Source organism: Microtus oregoni, unplaced genomic scaffold, assembly GCF_018167655.1.
Source record: "Microtus oregoni isolate MIOR12 unplaced genomic scaffold, Mior012 000001F_ref0000356, whole genome shotgun sequence".
In the NCBI taxonomy this organism is placed as follows: domain Eukaryota; kingdom Metazoa; phylum Chordata; class Mammalia; order Rodentia; family Cricetidae; genus Microtus; species Microtus oregoni.
Window position 1 is genome coordinate 71,846,512 of NW_024543060.1, and position 17,269 is coordinate 71,863,780.

At 40.1% G+C, this 17,269-nt stretch overlaps 1 protein-coding gene across 8 annotated transcripts in view; it reads right to left on the bottom strand.

The window, feature by feature from the left end:
- Window positions 1–17,269, bottom strand: part of Osbpl8 (oxysterol binding protein like 8) — a 138,694-nt gene that overhangs the window by 91,990 nt on the left and 29,435 nt on the right. For 3 of the 8 annotated variants that reach the window (XM_041665853.1, XM_041665835.1, XM_041665807.1), the window contains exons 2-3: window positions 15,288–15,468; window positions 3,582–3,687 (exon numbers count right to left, since the gene is read on the bottom strand). In XM_041665853.1, coding sequence (XP_041521787.1) covers window positions 3,582–3,623 — 42 coding nt within the window. In that variant the 5' untranslated portion in view covers window positions 3,624–3,687; window positions 15,288–15,468. Of the gene's footprint in view, window positions 1–3,581; window positions 3,691–15,287; window positions 15,469–17,269 lie in introns of those variants that run through there. The other 5 variants (XM_041665843.1, XM_041665817.1, XM_041665826.1 and 2 more) reach the window with 4 other exon arrangements.

The following is a 17,269-nucleotide window of genomic DNA, read 5'->3' on the forward strand; positions in this document are numbered from 1 at the left end:
TGACAATTATTATTAACATAACTTTTACAAGTTTTAAAAAGATATAAACAAAATATAAAGTCTTTCAAATTATTCTACACTGTTAAAATTAGAATTATCTGAAAGGAGGGAACCTTGAGAAAAGGCCTGCTTAAGATCAGGCTGTAAGGCATTTTCTTAATTAGCGATTGATATGGGAAAGCTGAGCCCATTGAGGGCGGTACCACCCAGTGGCTAATGGTCCTGGGTCCATTAAAATTTCCCAGAATTACATAACTTCATGTTGATATCCAAAGTAGGTCTACCTTCATTTAAAAAAAATAAAAAGGCAGGCTTAGTCAGAGGTGACAGCACATGCCTTTAATCTTAGCACTCAGGGAGGCAGAGGCAGGTGGATCTCGGTGAGTTTGAGGTCACGCTGGTCTACAAAGTGAGTTCCAGGGCAGCCAGAACTGTTACATGGAGAAACCCTGTCTCGAGGAGAAGAATTTTCTACATACTCACAATGCATTTCCAACCTAGTATACTCAACTTTTACCTTCAACTTTAAACAGCTAATTTCCTAGTGATCCTCACATCCTACTTCATCCTGAAATGTTCTCCTAGCTCATTTTCAATCCAATGAGCCCTCCTTACTTCTGCTATTCACAATAATGTTCTCGTAAAGCTTTTCCAGGCTGGAAAGATGACACAGTGCTTAAGAGAACTAGATGCTCTTCCAGAGGACCTGGGCTAGACTTCTAACACCCACATGGCGGCTCTCAAGCGTGTCTAACCCAGGGTTCTGGCGCACTCTTCTGGCCTCCCCAGCACCAGGTATGCTCTGGCACACATGCAGGCAAAACACCCATACACATAAAATAAAAATGTGAAGAATAAAGCTTTTCCAACTATCCAATGTACATAAACAGACTTTACAGACTTCTCCTCTTGATCCTTTTAGAGAGAAATTTTATAAGTAAAAGCCATAGTAAAAAACAATAGTAGCTTTCATTTAATAGATGTTTATAATTTACCTAGAATTGCAAAAAGCAACATAAAGACTTGGTTTCAATCAATACTCAAAATCACTCTGGGAGACAGACATTACAATTACCTTTCCCTATTTCCTAGGGACACTGCAATCTTGGAAATGTGTATTCATTATCCACATCACACTAAAGGACTTTTCTTTGTCTTATTTTCTTTATGAAAATACTTAACGCTGCCATCAAATTCATGACCTCATGCCTTAGCTTTCTGAGCAATGAAGTTGCAGGATCACCCACACAGCCAGCTCTGCCCAGATTTCAGCTACAAGTCTTCAGAACCAAGTTCTTATCCACCTCTTCTGCATGTAAACAGTAACTAGTTCAAGGAATGAAGTCTTCCTTGAATGAAGGTGCTGTTTTTAGAAATAGTTAACTCAAAACTGAACCATAACGGTAGTTTTAAATTCACATTTCTGCAATTTACATTGAAATTATCAATGTTAGTCTCGCTCCAATCAACTATGGACTATCGCAGAAGAAAAATGGACAAGAATAAAACAGTTTCCCTACTTATCTTTGCTTTAACTTCTCAAGTAGCAGAATTTAGAATTTAAAAAAAAAACACTGAAATTTCATTTGATCTGGCACTGAATCTAATACTATGTAGTCTGTATTCAGTTCCTTTTCTGTTGCTGTGATAAAGACTGAACAAACAACTTAAAAGAAGAACGGATTTACTGGCTTAAACTTTGAGAGCACTGTCCACTCTTAAGGAAAGTCAAGGAAAGAACTCAAGGCAAGAACTCATTCCCAGCCAAGGGAGCTCAGCAGAAACCATGGAGGAATGCTATGTGCTGGTTTCCTTAAACTCATGCTTAGGTAGCTTCCTTACATAGCTCAGGACCACCTACCTGCTCAAGGAAAGGCACTACCCACAGGAGGCCCAGACCCTAGTATGGACAATTTTTATCATCACTAGGGCATCAAATACACTTCAGCCATAAGACCAATGAAATAACTTTTCTAAAGATGACATTATAGTCAAGCAAATATAAGCTAAATACAAGGTTTAGTCTTAACTTTTTCTGAAATCAGATTAAAAGTAAAATAACCTGCTCTAGCTGCCCATTTCTGGCCAGCTACCGTGCTCTGATAAGCTACATTATTTCCAACTCGTTTTATTCTCTATTAACAAGCGATCACTTTTAACTTTTTTTAAATGTTTTCAGAACCAAAACAATCTAAACCAAAAAATTCAAAAACGGACTGAATCAAGTTAACCAAAGTCACGAAAACTGCATGTTACTATTAATTACTACACTGTCCCTACATTGGAACTTGAACAAAAGACAACACAGTTAAAATTTACAATCACCTTGATGAAACTGTAACTCATCTCCATAGTCAAATCAAAGATAGAAAGTGGGCCACAGCCTTGCTCCAACAAGGAATTTTCTTAAGTGGGGAGGACACAAATGTCTAGGGAAGGTAATTTAGCTTAGTGGTAAACACGAGTTCCATTATCATCACCACCAAGAACTACATTCATAAATACAGAAACCATGACTATATTTCACTGAGGACACTTTTTTAAAAATAATTTTTTTAGTTTTATGTGCGCTGGTGTGAGGGTGTCAGATCCCCTGGAACTTGAGCTACAGACAGTTGTGAGCTGCTGTGTGGGTGTTGGGAACTGAACCTGGGCCTTCTGGAACAGCCAGTGTTCTTAACCACTGAGCCATCTCTCCCGCCCCTATCACTTTTACTTTGCATAAGAGCAACACTGTTAACAAAGATTCTATAAATCAGTATTCAATAGACTCACTCAAATATAAGAGTTAAATTGATTACTCTGGAGTAAAGCCTTTATTTTATAATGACATATTAGCCACTTAATCTATAACAAGGGTGAATTTTTTAAATTATTGGGTAGTATATACCGTCCCTGCTACCCATATTTACTTTAATTTCAGAATCTAATTCAGGAAGCATTGTTGATTAAACTTTCAAGTTTCCATACCCTCAAAAGTGTGGTTGCTTTCAATTCTTATTAGTTTAAATGTTTCATTCACTCTCCTTGCTCAGAGCTGTACATGGATTGAGAATTAGGGATATTTAATAATTCCTCAAAGATTAATTATTGTCTTGATTTAACTAAGATCCAAAAAGGACTTGAGAAAGCAAACACAAACTATTACATCAGCATGTCTGGGACAAGATGGTTGAGAAGGAACAGAGAGGAAAAGGATATGAAGCAGAAATACCAGAAATTTGACAGGGCTCTGCTCCAACAAGCTTTAAACAATCTGTAATTCTCATAACAACGTGGGAGTTAAAGTATTATTTGTAAAATACTTTAATTTGCTCTTGCAATGCGTGTTACACTTGCCTTTAATCCCACATGTGGGAGGCAGAGGAGGCAGATCTCTAGGAATTCAAGGCCAGCCTGGTCTACACACTGAGTTCCTGGCCTGCTAGAGCTACATAGTGAAATCCTGTCTCAAAAATAACCTAAAATCAAATAAACAAACTTTCACTTTCCATGCATTTTTAAGGATAAAGTGATGGCTTACATCAAGCACTCGACAGCTGCAGATAACATGTCCTTATTAATCTTTTTAAACTACTCACCGAAGTCCTGTCAGGTTCTCCATCGGCTAAACCTGCCTCCATAATGGAAGATAGATTTATGCTTCTCTTTCCATTAATGTTTAGCCATTCTACAGGTCTGGAAACCCTAGAAAAGGAAAATGTATGTATTAGGACTGGCTAAAAACTAAGGCAAGTAGAAAACAAGCATTAATTACAGCAGAAGGGGAAACATCTCATGCTAAGGTTACTGGAAAATTAAACAACAACAAAACATCTTGACAAAGTTTGTTTTTTAAAGAATTAATCTGGAGAGATGGCTCAGTGGTTAAAAGCACTTGCTGTTCCTGAGGAGCACCCAAGTTCAATTCCCAACATCCACCTGGAGCCAATAGTCATCTATTACTCCAGTCTCTTCCGGCCTCCATGCACACACGTAGTAACAGACATACATGTAAGCAAAACACCCATAAACATAACAAAATAACGTAATAAAGAAAAACTATTTTATTTCACTAATCACATACAGATTAGAACTAAAAGATTTACAAATATAAAACGAAATACTATATAAACATAAAATAAGTAGAACAATATGCAATCAGGGAATAACAAAACGTAATTAAAAACTAAAGACAAAAATGGTGGTGGATAGGCTGAAGTTGAAGCTGGTGGTCTTGGCAATATAGTTGGTAAGATAGCTTGTGTACACTGACATGCAAATAAATAGGGTTTGGAAATAGGAGATAGAAACCAAGAAGCATGGAGGTTCAGCACTTGCCAAATAACAAATCTATCATGATCCAGGCGTGGTACATGGGTACCTGTATTCTCAGTACTCAGAAGACAGAAACAGGAGGTTCAATGAAAGTTAAAGAGTTCACCTTGGGATACATTAACAAGAAAAACACAACAGAAAACCCAATTCCAACAGTTAATAAACAATACAAAGGGAGAAGTAATTAACAAAAACAGAAGAAACTTCCTGCACTGGAAAAATATAGGTCTTCATAATGAGAACTCTTAGAAAGCCCAATAGAATCACGAACAAAGTGGCCAGGGCGGCAGGGATAGAACTGGAGTTCAGGAATATCGACTTTCTATTCACCAATTAGTTAGGCACCAATACCTTCCTGGAGCAGGGCTCACCAAGAGTTCCCACATACATATTCTGAAAACAGCATCTACTATGTGGGACTGTTTCTCCACTGGTTAGGATACAGACTTCTAGAAGTGTTCTTTCTGAAGGGAGGAATAAAACATTTAGAAGACACGTGATGATCTCACTTGACTAGAGACTGAAACTACACCCTAGTCATGTTAGAATATCAATGCTCCTGATGTTACTACGGAGACATTACACTGATGCTCCACAATGGATCTAAGAAAGGCTACACCTGAAGTATAGGAAAACCCTTGGTAATCTCTTCACGTTACTATTTCTTAAGATTAATGTCAATGGAAAACTACAGTAATACAATACAAACACCACAACCAGATGGGATGTTTGTAGAATGTAAATAATATAAAATGGACATACTAGACAATATAATATATGTGTGCTGTGATTATGTTACAGAGAACTGTAATTTCTTATTTTGAGTATGTCCATGTGCAAATCAAATACAATGATTTCTTTCCTTTCATTGGCTTATCATGTAAGATATACTGACCTCACATTATATTTAAAGCCTTGTTAACTCTGTGTCTGTGTTGAAGTTAAAAACATCAACATCACCCACATATTACACATCCTACTCTAGAAAAAAAAAGGAATTATTATGTTGTTTACAAGGGAGTTGTACCACGTCAGATGGAAGTATGACCTCATTATTGCCTTTGGAATCAAGCATATTATTGGTTTACTAGGGTTGTGGGATGGCTACTCTTAGCTCTCAACTTGACCACATCAGGAATTAATGAAAAACCAAATGTCTGGATGTACCTGTGAAGAATTTTTTTTTCTAATTAAATAATTTGAAATGGAAGACCTACTTATAACCTGTATCTCTGAGGTGTGAGGATCCACCTTTAATCTGGACCACACCTTCTGTGAGCAGCCCAAAGGACATGGAAGAAGGTAGTTTGTTCTCTCTCTCTGCCTGCTTGCCTTCACTCTCACTGACAAGTCCAGCCCTTCATTGGCATCAAAGCCTACTTGGGATTCTGGGATACACTGAAGACCCCCTGAGATATCCAGCCTTGTGACCTGAACAACTACTGGATTCTTGGACCTTTTGTTGGTAGACGGCCATTGCTGAACTAGCTGGACGCTGTAAAAACATTCTAAACCCTTATAATTACATTAGCTAATTCCTCAAAATCAAACATTTGATATCCTGCCCCATTCCCTTTTACACACACACACACACACACACACACACACACACACACTTACACTTGGTTATGCTTTTCTATATGTTTCCAGTGCACGTGGTTCAGGGTGTGAGCTCTGAACTCTTTCTGCTGCCATGCCTAGTGCTTACTACCAGACCTCCCTATGATGCTGATGGACTCTTACCCTTCTGGAGCACTAAGCCCGAAATAAACCTTCCTTTCTATAAGTTGCTTTGGTCATTGTGTTTTATCACGGCAACAGAAAACTAATATATATTCATGTAATCCGCACAGATACACTTCATCATTTGTTCTCAGTATCTTTGTGCTTTCCTATGTATCATAGAAGCTAAAGGTATAAGTGATAAGTGTAGTCACTTTGCAAACATCTTTGCCTCTGAGATTCTGAATGACTTACACTGAGACAATGCAATGCTGTACATGACATTTGGAAAGTCTTAAGGAGATAGAAAGCATTCCATTGTTCATCTGAGCACAGTTAACTGGACTTTGATAGGCATGCAGTTTTGCAGTGATCACCAAATGATTCCATGTCACCTACCACTTGGCACTGCCACATTACCACTAGTGACAAAATTAAAAGGCAGAAACTGTCTTCTGTTTTCACATCTTTACTTTTCCCAATCAACTTACCAGTATCTAACTCCTCATTTTAATTTTCCTTTGGCTTTAATTATCTTCAGTAATTGTTGTTTGATATTTTGTTTGTGTTCTGATAAATAAAGCTTGCCTGGAAATTAGAGGCCAGGCAGTGATGGCACACACCTTCAATCCCAGCACTTGAGAAGAGGAAGTAGGAAGATCATGAGTTCAAGGCCACCTTGGGCTACAGACTGAACCAGTCTAAAACAGCCAGGTGGTGGAGGCTCACACCTTTAATACCAGCACTTGGGAGGATCAGGTCTTTGATTCCAGCACCTAGGAGGCTCAAGCCTTCAATCCCAACATTAGGGAGGTCAAGCCGAGAATATAAGGCTGGTGGAGATAGGATCGCTCACCCATTCCCGAGGATATGATCCCTCCCTCCCCACTCAGTCTGAGGATTCATAGAGACAGTCTCCTCCTTCCCCCATTCAGTCTGAGGATTCATAGAGACAATCTCATCCCCATTCTGTCTGAGATTTTGTAGACATAGAAGTCTCTAGAGGCTCGGCTGCACTACGTCTCTGATCTTTCAGCTTTTACTCCTAATATCTGATTTCAGGTTTGTATTGTTAAGAGTAATTAGGATTGAGCGTCAAGTAATTTGTTTTTCTTAATTTTTAAACAGTACTCGGTGTAAAAGAGAGAAATCAGGCAGGGAAGGGCGCACGAACCAGTAGGGAGAATTGCAGATAGAATGGAAGGCCACAGAGATGTTCAGAGTTAAGACCTCGGTAACAGGGAATGAGCCATGGAGCTGTCCCGGCAGCAGAGCAATCGCAAAGCCTCTGGAGTCAGACAGCTGGCACGTGTGCACAACAGCAAGGGATTCCTGTTGCAAGATGGGTAAGGAGAACAGTGAGCGAAGAGATGGGCAACTAACTTCCAAATCACAGTGAATCTGGCAGGACAGACAACACTTTACCCTGAACGAGACGGAAGACTACTGCTGAAAGCAAAGTCCAAAACAGAATTGACTTCTGTTGGCTCTAACTGCTAACTCTGTATACAATTACAAATGAGTACTTACTGCTATAATATATAAGAGACAACGGTGGCTTGCACTAGAAAAGCAGCAGACATGGTAGATGGTGCCCATTTTTATATACTTTAAATATATAGTCATTATTATTGATGAACCCCCATATCCCATATATAAGGTATAAACTACAGAGGAGGTTGGAGAATTGGAAAGGATTTTGTCTTAAACAACTAAAACTAAAAAATGAACTTGCCACAAACAGGTATTCAGAATACTATAGGAAGACGTGGGAAGAGCTCGTCTCCAGATGGACACTCATGGGATGCCACTTAGACCTCTGAATGGAGGTCTCACGGAGCAGCTGAGGAGGTGGGCAGACGGCTCAGCTATTAAGAACAGTTGTTGCTCTTGCAAAGGACATGGGTTCACTTTTCAGTACCCACATAGGGCTCACAACCATCTGAAACCCCAGCTCTAGAGGCAGGCTTCCACACCCTCCTCTGACCTCAGGCACCAGACATGCACATGGTACACATACATATATTAAGGAAAAAACATTCATACAAATAAAATAAATCCTCAAAAAATAAAAAGGCAAAGGAGGCAGTTGAGGATGTTGAGGATGAAGACATGACTCTGAGGCAGGACAGTCTAGGATTCTGAAGTCACAGTCTACACATGCAGCACAATTTAAACAGCTGAGATCTTGTTGAGAACTGGGGAGGGGGAAGCTCAGTTCAGGGACATGTGATACTTATATTTTAAAGAATCAATAGCCACTTTTTTGATCTTATTTTTAGTTTTCAATTTGAAAAAAATTTCTATCAGTTCTCTTTGCAAAGGCAAGCTATTAAAAAAAAAGGGGATAGATACACACAAAACAAAAATCTTAACGTGTAACAATGGAAGCAGGAAAAGGAAAGGAAGCCTAAAATTAAAAGACTATGTACCTTAAACTCATCAACTCTGAAAACAAAGTTAAGAAACGTTGCTAAGAGCAAAAATCTGGAGGGAGAAGGAGTTAATATTCATTTCAGCCTGACTGGATCAGCAACCACCTAGGTAATGTGAGGGTCGAGGCGGGAGTTTCCAGAAAGGTTAAAGCACAGGGGGTGGAGGGAGCCCCACACTGATTGTGGTATCAGCATCCATGAAGTAAGAGCTCAGATGGAATGGAAGGAAGCATAAACTAAGCACCAGCTTTCATCTTTCCCTGAATCCTAATTGTGAAGGTAACATGACCGGGGGCCTCAGTTCCTGGGCCATCCATGCCTTTTGCACCATAAAGAACTGTACCCTCCACACAAGAGCCAAAACACACACACTTCCTCACCTCACTCCCACCGGTCAGCTACTCTGTTACAGCAAGTAGAAAAGGAACTAATTCAGAGACTTAGCGTATCTGTGCGCTCAGGTATCTGTGCGGTCATCTCACGATCTGTTCTGGTGTTCGAGACAGGGTTTCTCTGTATAACAGTCCTAGCTGTCCTGGAACTAGCTCTGTAGACCAGGCTGGCCTCGAACTCACAGAGATCCGCCTGCCTCTGCCTCCTGAGTGCTGGGATTAAAGGCGTGCGCCACCACCGCCAGTCTCTTAGAGGTGAAAAGTTAAAGACATTTATATAATCCTAAATCAGAAAATAGAAGTGTGTATTTTTTAATTAAAACAGGAATTGAAAACAAGCATAATGGTAGCGAATTCCAAACAGCGGTTGAGGAAGACAGTCTCCTGTCACTCCGCAGCTTTTCAGAGCTGCACTGCATCTACGACCGAGGCAAGAGCTTCGGGACTTAATCGAGTTCTGTGTCAGAACACTCAAGTCTCACTTCTCAAAACTGCCAAGTGAAGCTAAGGCCGTATGTTAACTGCAGCATAATTACTAGCTGAACTCGGAGTCTTAAAAAGGCCATGTTCTCTCTTTTGTTATCGGTACTCTAAAAACACTTCTCGGAAAACTGGTGCCTCAGCCCCTATACTTAGCCTAACAAAGTTCCTACAGAAACTAAGTATAATAAAAATCCTTCTGTATTTTGGGCTTAGATTATCATTTTGATCACAGAGAAAAGGGGAGTGACCATAAGTACCAAGCAATGCTAATGCCATTTGAAGCCATCTTGCAGGACACCCCAGAGGTTTTTGCTTCATTTTGATAAATACATACACAAGAAAATCAACACTTTTTCATTTTGATAGCTAAATACACTGTATTTTTAAATAATACATTTTTATCACTGAAGATAATAATTTCACTCTGTCAATTTGACTTAAACAATTTGAGGTTACAAATCCAAACAACTAGGTTTAGCACATCCGCGCTCATCTTCTGAATCTGCGGTACATCAGGGGGTGCCGGGGAAGACTGCAGACCCTCTGACACGGAAGCAACCCTGGGTCAAGGAGCAGTCAGTGGCTGTGATGGCAGGAGTGGCGTGGATCTACACAGACAAAGACTGTCTCAGAAACTGAACCCTCTAAATCTAATAAACCTGCAGAAAGCATCACAGTCAATGTCGAAATACTGACTGCTCTTCCTTTCCTGTAAGGTATGGTACCAAGATCCTTTCCATTTAACTCCACACAAGGGATCCTAACGAGTGTAATAAAGTCAAATCTATAAAGTTTTTATAAAGTTCTAAGAACTGAAAGGAGAGAAATAATATTTGCAGATAATGTGATGGCACACAAAAGAATATGGCAATTGGTAGAATTAATAATTGTGTATAATGACTAATCTTGATCACCAACCTGACTGGATTGAGAGACGTCTAGGAGCTTAAGGAAAACACAATACTAGCTGTGTCTGAGAGCATTTCCAGAGATGAACACGCCCATAATGGCTCTGACAAAAATCAATGGTTTAATCCTTTGATGGATCAAATTCTTTAAATGAGCCTACTCAGAAATGATGGAAGTGTAGATGGGACCAAGCTGGAGGACGCTGGTTGGGATGTCTCTGAAGGGCTTCTTTTGGCCTAGGCCGGTTCCTGCTACTCTCCTCTGCTGGCTGCGGTGACCTCATGCTCGCTCCATCGTGCAGCTGAGGCTCAAACCGCTCCAGCGAGCTGACTATGGACTGAAATCTCTCAAACTATGAACTAATAAACAAGTCTTTCCTTTTAAGTTGTTCTCTGAGGTGTTTGTCACTGAGATCAAGTTTAACACAGTACAGTTAGCAAGATTATTATACATTAAAAGAAATTATTCTTACATATAGCAACTGTCATAAAATGCAAATTGAATAATTTGCAAATGAATATATATCCCATACTTAGAAAATAAATTCAATATAAATATTAAAGACTTTTACAATATATAAAAAGCTGCAAAATGTCACAAGAGAAATAAAGAAGCTCTAAACAAATAAAAATATAGCACATTCCTGGCCTAGAATGCCTTGGTATTTTTAAATTGCTAATTCTCAGGCTGGAGAGATAGCTTGGCAGTTAAAAGCACATACTGCTGTTACAGAAGATATAAATTCACTCCAAAGCACCCATATGGGGCAGGGGTTTCTCCAGCTCCGGGGGTATGGAGTATGATCCCACTAGCCTCCATGAGCACCTACATTCACAAGCATATGCCCAAGAAGAGACACAGAGACACACATAATTAAAGATCAAATTAAATGTATTAAAAGTTGTTACTTCTCAAATCAATTTAGATACTCAAAACTGTAACCAATCACCCAACAGACTTTTACTCCTTTTTTGTAACTAACAAAACATTGCTTTTTATAAATAGTATGTAAATTCAAATGGGAAATGGGGACCAGAGTTCACTTTGAACAGACTTTTGTTGTTCTTGTTGTTTTTAAGGGAGTAAATGAAATACAGGAGAAATGTCCAGTCATGGTGGTACCTGCCTTTAATCTCAGCTCTGAGGAGACAGAGGCAGGTGCTCTCTGTGAGTTCCAGGCTAGTCAGAGCTACACAGTGAGTGCCTGTCTTGAAAACAAACAGAAAACAGAAAGAATCATTCAATCATCTTAAGGCAAAAATAATTTCAAAAGGTACCAGGAGTTAGGGTTAGGGTTAAGGGTTAGGGTAGGGGATTCATCTCAGTGGCAGGACACTTGCCTGTCATCTGGGAGACCCTGGATTCAATCCCTAATAATTAAAATAAGTGGAGAGGAATTTTAAGGTCATTTTATGGGATTCAAATTCTAAATTTCTAATAAAATCATTTGTGTGACAAAGTGGCCCAGCAAACCGAATACAATATACCAGCTAGTTTTTTATCAACTTGACACAAGCTAGAGTCATGAGAGATTCCACTGAGAAAATACCTCAGTGATCAGGCTATAGGCAGGTCTGTATGGCATTTCTTAGTGATTGATGGGGGAAGACCCAACCATTGTGGGCGGTACCATCCCTGGGCTGATGGTCCTGGGTTCTTAAAAAGGTGGGCTGAGCAAGCCATGAGGAGCAAGACAGTAAGCAGCATCCCTCCAGGGCCTCTGCATCAGCTCCTGCCTCCAGGAACCTGCCCTGCTTGACTTCCTGTCCTGACTTTCTTTGATGAACTGATTTGGAAGCTTAAGCCAAATAAACCCTTTCCTCCCCAGTTTGCTTTGGTCATGGTGTTTCCTCACAGCAACAGAAACCCTAACTCCCTAACTAGGACAATAACGTGAGAGCTTAGCAGTTTTCTTATATTAGCTGCTGTTGTAAATTCAATTTACAGATGTATGAAGGGCCACTTATGAAGTATGATCACTTAAGATTTATTTTTATTTTTTGTTTGTGTGTGTGTGTGTGTGTGTGTGTGTGTACTTAGAGAGATTGTAAAAAGAGAGAGTTTGTGTGTGTACTTTAAGTACAGGTACCTGTACCTACAGGAACCAGAAAAGGGCATTTGATCCCCTACAGCTGGAATTATACAAGGTTGTGAGTCACCCAACCTGACTGCTGGGAACCAAATCCTGGTCCTCTGGAAGAGGGGCAAGTGCTCTCAGCTGATAAGCCATCTCTCCAGCCCCAAGTACGATCGTATTAAACTGCAGCTAACCTGTTAAAGAGAAGATACCTTGGATCTTCTCAGATTTCTGCTTGCTCGACTTCTCTCACTGTCAAGCTCATCTCCCCTATTGCTGCTGCTGCATCTACACTCCCTGACCATCAGAGCTGCCCTCATACCCTTTATTCATCACCTGAAGAGTTTATAATTTCCCTCATTAATGGTTTGTAATCCTGTACTTGGTTCTAGACTTCTATGTATCCCTGGGACATTATCAGACTAATACATTGAAATATTCAACATCTTTCTCATTTTTAAGGGCTATAATTTATCTTTTAAATTATGTGTGTGCATGCTTCTCTGTATGGGTACATGTGCTTGAGTCTCTGTGTGGGTATGTGCATGTATATGTATAGGTGCCCATGGAAATCCAGAGTGTCAAATGCCTCTGGAGCTGGAGTTATAGGCAGTTGTGAGCCTTCTGAAATTGGTGCTGGCAACTGAACTCATACCCTCTGCAAGAAGAACATGCACCTTTTAACTGCTGAGCCATCTTTCCAGTCCCCAAAATGCTACAACTGAAATAGTAAAATAAGTAAAAATAGGATCATTATTCAGGAAACAAGAGCAGGTGGTACTCCCGAATATAAATTGCACTAAATGCTTTATTAAAATTTATTTTTATTTTATGTGTGTGAATGCTTGCCCGAATGTGTATCTGTATTCCACATGGCGCCTCGTGCCTGTGTAAGTCAGGAAGAACACTGGATCCCCTCAAACAGGCAGTTGGTCAGCCACTATGTGGGTGCTTGGAACTGAAACCAAGTCCTCTGCAAGATCAACAAAAACTCTAACCCCGAGTCATCTCTCCAGCTCCAGCACTGAACATTTTCCAAAGTAAATTTTTTTTAAGCCATTAGATTAACAGAGACACAGACTTTCATTATTTGTCTCAGAGCCTACAGGGATTCCGAGTTCACAATGCTAAGTAAGTCCTTTAACATTCAACTTCCCAGTTGTAATAAAACGTTCTGTGTTTTTCTTATTTCTCTGGTGTGCACTTCACAGCGCTAATGAAACTTCCCTGCACCTCCCTCCTTCCTGTCACTCTAAACGTCCATGGCTTCAGCTTCCATCACAGGCTGATTGCCCCCAGTCCTGTCTACTCTGAAGGGCTCATCCTAAACCCACCATGCAGTTCTTCCAAATCAGAGCCTCACATACTCTCCTCCGCCTGCTCTCTGCAATCTTCCCTCTTCTTCTACTACACTCTTTAAAGGGACAAATGGTCTTTTCTTGGTGTTTTCAATCTCATATCATCTATTATTTCTAAGAAATATAAATCCTACCATGCCCTTCCTTTCTGAAAACTGTTTAAAGGTCTCCGTCACCTGTCATGGCATTAGATCTACTCATGAGCTCCTCTGGTCCCTGTTCTCTAGGACCTGCTGTTATGAAGGCTCAGCTCCTCTGCCTCAATGGACACTGAAGAACCTGGCCACTCTTCCTTTTCCTAATGCCTGCCTGCTGTCCAAACTTTGCCCAAGAACCCTGTCTTCTGGGAGAAAGATGATTGCTTCGGCCTGAGATAAATCCAATATGCTGGGGAACTTACCTTTCTCACAAATCACAATAGCCAGATGTGATGGCCCATGCCTGTAATCTCAGCACTCGGGGTAGAGGCAGGAGGAGTGCTGGGAGCCCAAAACCAACCTGGGCGCGCGCGCGCTCGCTCTCTCTCTATCTATCTATCTATCTATCTATCTATATATATATATATATATATATATGACGTTACAGCCTGGGATAGAGAGTGAAACTCTGCTTCACTCAATTCTCTCAATTTTTTTCTTTATACTTCTATTTCTTCTTTTGTATTTTTAGGATATAAATCTCATTTAATGTTTTTGTGGCATCCATGTAATTTCCATACCTGGAAAAACAAGTTAGCTCTTATTTTATTTTGGGCACCTGGACATCTTATGTAATAATACCTACCACAAAAAAGAAAGAAAACTCATTAAATAATACAGGGAAAAGGTAATTAAATCACTCATTCAATTAAGAGTAGCAATCAGTGCTAGAAAGATGGTTTAGTGGTTAAGTGTGCTTATTGCTCTTGTAGAGGACCTAGGTTCAGTTCCCAGCAGCCACATGCTGGCTTAATTTCAGTTCCAAGGGATCCAGTGGTCCCTTCTGGCCTCCAAGGACAACAGCTATGCACATGGTTTATAGGTGTGCATTCAAGCAAACACTAATACACATAAAAGAAAAGAAAAAGAAAACTACACTTCAAGCTAGACTTTAGTGTAGCTGAATTTTCTTTTACTCCAGCACCATGTTGGAACAGTAAAATGTTATTTGCTTTACTCTTTTTATTCTTTTGGCTTTTTTTTGGGGGGGGGGCAGTTCCCAAATAAATCACACACTGAGGCTTACTCTTACTTATAAACACCTGGCCTTAGTTTGGCTTATTTCTAGCCAGCTTTTCTTATCTTAAATTATCCTGTCTATCTTTTGCCTCTGGGTTTTCATCTTTCTCTACTTCTGTATCTCTTTTACTCCTTGTGGTTGGCTGGGTGGCTGGCCCCTAGCGTCCTCCTCTCCTCCTTTTCTTGCTCCTTCCCTCTTCCCAGATTTCTCCTCCTATTTATTCTCCTTCTATTTATGCCTGCCAGCCCTGCCTGTCCTTTCTCTAAACTCGCTATTGGCCGTTCAGCTCGTTATTAGACCATCATGTGTTCTAGACAGGCAAAGAATCACAGCTTCACACAGACAAACAAGTGCAGTCTAAACAAAAGTAACACACCTTAAAATGTTATTCCACAGCACCTCAGTCGCCACCTCACTCTGTGATGGACAAGGAGTGGACACAAATAACTGGTGACTGCCCTCCAAGGTACCTGACCACAGCTACCGGAAAAGAGACGGTGAGGATGAGACTCCAGTATCCAAAGACAAAGTGGGGAAGGGCTCACAAAAGACCCTGTCTTGAAAAAAGAAAAAGAAAAAGATGAAATTCGGGTGTTCAGAAATCAAACTACTAACCTCTTGTCTACTTATCATCTACACATTTTTTAATTCCAGGTTGTGTCAAATACCAAGCTTAGAAATGTCTTTAGCAGGAGAAATGTGATTTTGGTAGGAAGAAAATGTATTCCAACGTTCTCCTCCACATTAGCAAGTATTAATCCTCCTGAACAAATTAAAGTGGACACCCAAGATCCATCAGTATTCACATTATGTAAAAACTTAAGAACAGGAACATAAAACAGACTATAAAGCCTTTATCTTCTCTTCAACAATTTAATTGGAGAGACCAAAAATACATATGACAAAAGCTAGTAAAAAAAAAATCCCACTTATAATCCTAGTGCTTAAGAAGTTGAGGCACAGAAATGTCACTGAGTTTAAGGTTAGTCTCAGCTGTGTGACTTCCTAGCCAGTCTGAGCTACAGAAAGAGAGCCTGCCTCAGAAGCCAACAAACAAACAATAACTACAAAGGCTGGAGAGATGGCTTAATGGTTAAGAGCACTGGCTGCTCTTCTAGAGGACCCGGGTTTGATTCCCAGGACCCACACTGTAGCTCACAACCGTCTGTAACTGCAGTCCCAGGGATCTGATGCCCTCTGCCAGCCTCTATGGACAACGCAGTGGTGCACAGACAAACTTTCAGGCAAAATTCCCACACATATAAAATAAGTTTACTTTTGTGTCTTAAGAAAAGAGACGAGCAAAGTATTTGGGTGACCTTCCCAAAGCATGCTGGGTGTGCACGCTGGCAGTCACAGTGGCTCTGGCTGCAACTCCAGCATTTCAGTGAGACAGGTGGAAGACTGTGAGTTCAAGCCAGCCTGGGCTACAAAGCTAGACTCCATCTCAACTCAGACTAACCCCTCCACAAAACAGTCACTAATATAAATCTGTTACTTTCTTTTATACCTACTCAATCTGTATCTAAACTTTTTCTTCAGTTCAATGTGTCCCCACTGAATACCACTACCATATCAGCAACTGTCACTGCCATTCCTGCAAAAGACTGTTTCAGGTAAAACTGGGATGTTTCTATGAAAATGTACAAGTGTGGGAAAGTAACACATGGTTCTAAAGCAACTGAAAAGCTGCAAACTCATTTCTTGACAAATATCAGGTCTTCGCATGGGAGCATGGAACTTGAGATCTGATCTAAGGTAGAAAGGTTTCTACCACTGAGCCATACCCCAAGTCCCAGATTTGATATTTAAGTACTACATTTCTGAAACACAACTCTAGAGCCAGGCTTAGATCTCTAATCCAGCACTCAGAAGGCTGAGGCGGGCCTGCACTGAGTGCAGAGCCATCAAGGGCTACATTATAAAACACTGTCTCAAAAAAAACAAAACAAAACAAAGTTTTATTGATTAAAAAATTAAGATATATATATATATATATATATATATATATATGGCTAAGCAAGCAAGACGCTCAATTCCACTAGCCATCAAAGAAATGCTCGAAAAGGCACAATGGGACAGCCAAATTATTTTTACGTGACAGTGTAAGGATTGATGAGGATGAGCAAGAACCAAATAAAACACTACTACATTGTAGGCCCAAGAGAGATGGGAAAGTAGCCAAAGACCTGTGACATGAATCTCATTCTGTAACAGCTTCATTTATAGTAGCCAGAAACACAGAATAATTAACAAGTGAGCAGATATATGAACTGCAGCATAATCACATACAGTCACACAGTGTCCAGCCCTAAAAAGGAACAATCTAAAACTTTTGCTGAGCAAATGAAGCCAGAC